This window comes from Oryzias melastigma, linkage group LG13 (genome assembly GCF_002922805.2).
Source record: "Oryzias melastigma strain HK-1 linkage group LG13, ASM292280v2, whole genome shotgun sequence".
Classification (NCBI taxonomy): Eukaryota; Metazoa; Chordata; class Actinopteri; order Beloniformes; family Adrianichthyidae; genus Oryzias; species Oryzias melastigma.
Genome location: NC_050524.1, coordinates 211,381 through 216,170, shown reverse-complemented (window position 1 = coordinate 216,170; position 4,790 = coordinate 211,381). Strand labels below are relative to the sequence as shown.

The following is a 4,790-nucleotide window of genomic DNA, read 5'->3' as shown; positions in this document are numbered from 1 at the left end:
TACTATTTCTTTTGATTGTTTCTTTTAATGTTTTATGTAAAGCACTTTGAATTGTCTCTGTACATGAAATGTGCTACAAATAAACTTTCCTTGATAGTTTTGGAAGTATTTAAAAAAAAGAAAAAAAGACATTCATAAAAACTGATTATTTAGAAGTATTTTTTTTAGATTTATTTTTAATCATTCATTAATGATAACAAATAAAGACTGTTTTGACGAGATATACGAGTAATGATGCTTCCCACTTATATCAAACATGTACACTAGATTGTGGACGGACTGTACATCAATACAGACTAATCTTTTTACCTTTTTGGGTGCTAGTGTGCCGCGGGACTTTTTTCATGGAAAAAGTTTACCTTGGCTCAAAAAAGGTTGAAAAACACTGAACTAGTGTGTTCATCCTCTGCTGGAGTTTGTATTTTTGTCATTGTTGTGTTCAATTAAAAAAAAACACAAACGAGTGGCAGTTTAGGGAGGGGGCCCCGCCCCGCCCCGCCCCGCCCGCCTCGCCCCGCCCTGACGAGCATCTGACAGTTTCCGTTTCAATTACAATTCTGACCAGAAACAGCAGAAAAAACGACAGAGGAATGGAGTTAAAGTTCCTTTAAAATGAGTTCAAAGCAAACCATGTGTTGAAATTACATTTAAACACTGTTTAGGAAGTTGCATTTTCAAAATAAAAGCTCTCATTGCACATTCATTGTATTCTCATCAAACACAGTTTAGATGCAGCAGATTTAGTTTGTATTTAATGTTTTATTTTAACATATATTGAATTGAGGTTTTTAATGTCGAATTCTAAATTGTTAAATGTATTTTCATTTGCAAATTAGTCAAATGAGATTCGGAATTGACTCTGGGAAGCTTCCGTAGTCTCAGGCCTGCAGGGGGCGCTCTGCCGCGCCTCGGTCAGTCAGTCAGTCAGGGAGGGGTGACCGCGGGGCTGAAGACTCATCTTCGTCTTCTTCATCATGAGGTAAGACCAGCGCGTGCTCGCAGTGAACGTTTCTTTGAAGTAATCGGATTACTGCATTCATGAACTTCAACTTTTACATTTGAAGCTCCGAAACGTTCCGTGGCGCGCGGTCTGAGCGCGTGCGCGCGTGCTTAGGGCTTGGATAGAGCCAGAGCACCGTGCGCGCTCGCCACGCACATATGGGCCGTTTGTAATGGTTCAAAACAAAGAGCAGCTGTTACGCGGGGGCACGCGGGGGGACGCGGGGGCGGGGTTAGAGGTCAGGTGAGACTAAAACCTGCACGAACAGGTTGGACAGTAAACGCGGGTCAGTTCAGTTCAGCAGGTGACCACCAGGTGGTTCTGATCCACTCCAGAGGTTTGGAAGCTTTGATTCCAGAACCAGAGCGCCAGGAATCGAACGCCACCCTGCAGGTCTCTGGTGGTCAGGTGGGGGTCCAGAGGGCTCCAGCGGTTCTTCTCGGCCCGGAAAACGTGGACGTCCACAGATCTGCTTTTGGAACAAACTTAAACTGGGAAAACAACAAACATTTAGTCAGATGTGAATCCAGAGTGTCTGAAGATCCACGCCTGGACGCTGGAGCCACGTTTGATCCGGACTGGACTCGAACACGGGAACAATCCTGCAGGACCTGGACCGATCCGGACTGGACTCTGAGTCTTTGCCTGTCCGTCCGTTTTCTTTCTCCGCTCCAGCGTTTTTGGTGCTTAAAGAACTTCAGGGGATTCTGGTCTTTTTTAACTTTGGGTTTCGGTGCAGTGAGTTTCCCGCTCCAGAACATTCGCTGTAGGGCGACCGAGAGAAACACCTTGGCGAGCATCAAGAGTCAGAGGGGCGTCGTTCAAAGAATCCACCAGACTACCAAAATGAAAAACATCAGACGATGAAAGCGGAAAGTTTCTCTGCTGAAAGTTTGTCGTAAGCGGAGGCCAGCAGAACCGTCTCCAGGTGAGCTGGACCAGGTGAGGCCAGCAGAACCGTCTCCAGGTGAGCTGGACCAGGTGAGGCCAGCAGAACCGTCTCCAGGTGAGCTGGACCAGGTGAGGCCAGGAGACGGACCGATGGAGATGACGGTCCTTCAGCTTTCGGCTTGCTGCATTTCTCAAACAGACCACCGGGGGCGCAGCTTTGGTGTTAAGATGCAGCAGATCTTTTTCGACAATAGTGCCACCTTGTGGCGGTGCCAAACCCAAACAGTTGCCATGGAAACCAAAGTATCATCAGTGAGTGTTCAGGATCCGTCTGGACCATAACCGGGTCTCGTGGTTCTGCTCGTCTGTCTTCTCTCAGGTTTCTCGTCTTTTCGTCATTCTTGGCGCTGGGATTGGCCTCCAGCCCGCCGTCCGTCTCACAAATGTACGGCAGCCTGGAGTCACCAAACTTCCCGGAGCCGTACCCCCAGCTACTGGAGCGGCGCTGGAACGTCCGGGTTCCTGCCGGGTTCCGGATCCAGCTGTCCTTCAGCCACTTCGACCTGGAGCCGTCTTACCTGTGCGAGTACGACTACGTACAGGTAAGCCTGAACCAGCGGGACACACGGAGACTCGACCCAAACACTGGAACCAGAAACCACGAAGACTGTGGGTGGAGGGGGCTGTGAACCAGCAGGTTGTGGGCGGAGCTTCCCAAGCATGTCACACTGACCTCCAGCTGATCAGTGTTGGGGGTACAGAATGACCCGCGGGTCAGTGACCCGACTCTGATAAATTAATGTAAACAATTCTGCTTTCGCTCTGGGGCGGCGGGTCAGGATCTGCTACTCCGGCCCAGAGAGCCAGAATTGGTCCTGATCGGAAAGTCCAGAACCACTCTGAGAACAGTTTGTTTTCCAACCCCCCAGGTAGAGGCTGAGGGGGGGGTCCTGGCGCGGTTCTGTGGGCGGGAGCAGACGGACACTGAGGCGGTGCCGGCCCGGCAGGTCGTCACCTCCCCCAAGAACACCTTAACGGTTCTGTTCGTTTCTGACTTCTCCAACGAGGACCGGTACGCTGGCTTCCGGGCCCACTACAGCGCCACGGGTATGAACCCACAACAACACACAGAACCACATACAGAACCACACACAGAACCACACACAGAACCACACACAGAACCACAAAACTACACACTCAACAGACTAGGTATGGGGTTCTGATGGAACCTGTTGGAGGGGGTGGTTCTGGGCGGTCCAATAGGACGATGATCCACCAGAAACTGCAGGTAAAGTTAACTGTGACCTTTCAAAATAAAATGTGACCATTGTCTGATTCAGCCTTCAAAATAAGAGCCAGATCAGGAAACAGGAAGCAGTTCTCTCTCTCTCTCTCTCTGCAGACGTGGACGAGTGTGGGGGCGGCGCCGGCGAACCCCCCTGTGATCATTTCTGCCATAACTACATTGGGGGGTACTACTGCTCGTGTCGCTATGGTTACCGGCTGCACTTGGACAATCACACCTGTACAGGTGAGCGTGTGAGAGGACAATCTGCTGGGGGGGGGGGTCCACCTGTACAGAACCGCAGCGTGAAAGTTCGGTCCTCCATGAGCGTACTTTAGGTCAGCCGCCGCCCCGCCCGGTTCACATTGGGCGGGGGACTCTGCCATGTTTACAGATAAGCTGCTGCTCACTGTTTACATTCGGGGGGGGTCACAAACCATCTGAGGATTCTGGGAGGATCGGCCCCAGAGTTCACTCAGAGTTTGGGGGGGGGGCAGATAGGATCAGAGACAGATCCTCACTGTTCTGTATGTGCTTGTGTGTACAGTGGAGTGCAGTGGTGTTGTGTTCAGGGAACGCTCCGGCGTTTTGAGCAGCGTGGACTTTCCCGCCCCCTACCCTAAGAACTCCAACTGCTCGTACCGCATTGAAGTGGAGGAGGGCTTCAAGCTCCGCCTCTTCTTTGCTCCAGAGTTTGACGTGGAGGACCACCCTGACATTGTCTGCCCGTACGACCACATAAAGGTGAGGACCCTCCTCACAAACACGCCGGAAGCGTGCTCGCACACTGACCACTCAGGTGTGTGTCAGGTGGAAGCAGGAAGTGAAGAGTTCGGCCCGTTCTGCGGTGGACGATCACCAGGACTCGTCCAGACCGACACCAACGTCCTGACTCTGAGATTTCACACCGATGACTCGGGAGAAAACTCCGGCTGGAGTCTCACCTACTCCACCACAGGTGAGCGCTGGACAACACTCAGGTACGGGTGATTGACCTGCTGATGCACTCATAGCTGTTTCACACAAGACTCACTGCATGCTTTTATTTTATTAATCACAGGAAGTCAGTGTCCTGTACCCGAGACTCCGCCCCATGCAATGCTGGAACCGGTCCAATCAGAATATTTTTTTAAAGACCACATCCTGTTCACCTGTCTTCCTGGCTACTGCATGATGAAGGTGAGCTCCTGTTGGTTTCTGTTGGATGTACCTGCACAGGTGAATCCTACATCTGAGTCATCTCTGCCAACCTGAACCTCATTGGTGGTTTGTTGTGGTTCTTCCACAGGACGGTGATGCTCTGAGTCATTATCAAATCAACTGTCAGGCCAACGGGTCATGGAGCGGCACAACACCTCATTGTCGGAGTACGACCTCCACCTGTCCTCCACCTGTCCTCCACTTGACCTCCACCTGTCCTCCTTCTGTCCTCCTCCTGTCCTCCTCCTGTCCTCCACTTGACCTCCACCTGTCCTCCTCCTGTCCTCCTCCTGTCCTCCTCCTGTCCTTCACCTGTCCTCCACCTGTCCTCCTGCTGTCCTTCACCTATCCTCCACGTGTGCACCACCTGTCCTCCACCTTTTCGCCACCTGTCCTCCACCTGTCCTCCTCTCC

General features: G+C 51.5%; 1 protein-coding gene across 3 annotated transcripts in view; it reads left to right on the top strand.

The window, feature by feature from the left end:
• Positions 1 to 526: 526 nt before the first annotated feature.
• The window catches only part of masp1 (mannan-binding lectin serine peptidase 1), a 9,768-nt gene continuing 5,504 nt past the window's right edge, over positions 527 to 4,790 (top strand). Inside the window, exons 1-8 of one of the 3 annotated variants that reach the window (XM_036214819.1) lie at positions 527 to 979; positions 2,271 to 2,493; positions 2,821 to 2,998; positions 3,294 to 3,422; positions 3,724 to 3,920; positions 3,987 to 4,134; positions 4,237 to 4,355; positions 4,465 to 4,543. In XM_036214819.1, the coding sequence (XP_036070712.1) occupies positions 975 to 979; positions 2,271 to 2,493; positions 2,821 to 2,998; positions 3,294 to 3,422; positions 3,724 to 3,920; positions 3,987 to 4,134; positions 4,237 to 4,355; positions 4,465 to 4,543 (1,078 nt within the window). In that variant the 5' untranslated portion in view covers positions 527 to 974. The remainder of the gene's footprint in view (positions 980 to 2,270; positions 2,494 to 2,820; positions 2,999 to 3,293; positions 3,423 to 3,723; positions 3,921 to 3,986; positions 4,135 to 4,236; positions 4,356 to 4,464; positions 4,544 to 4,790) is intronic. The other 2 variants (XM_024276885.2, XM_036214818.1) reach the window with 2 other exon arrangements.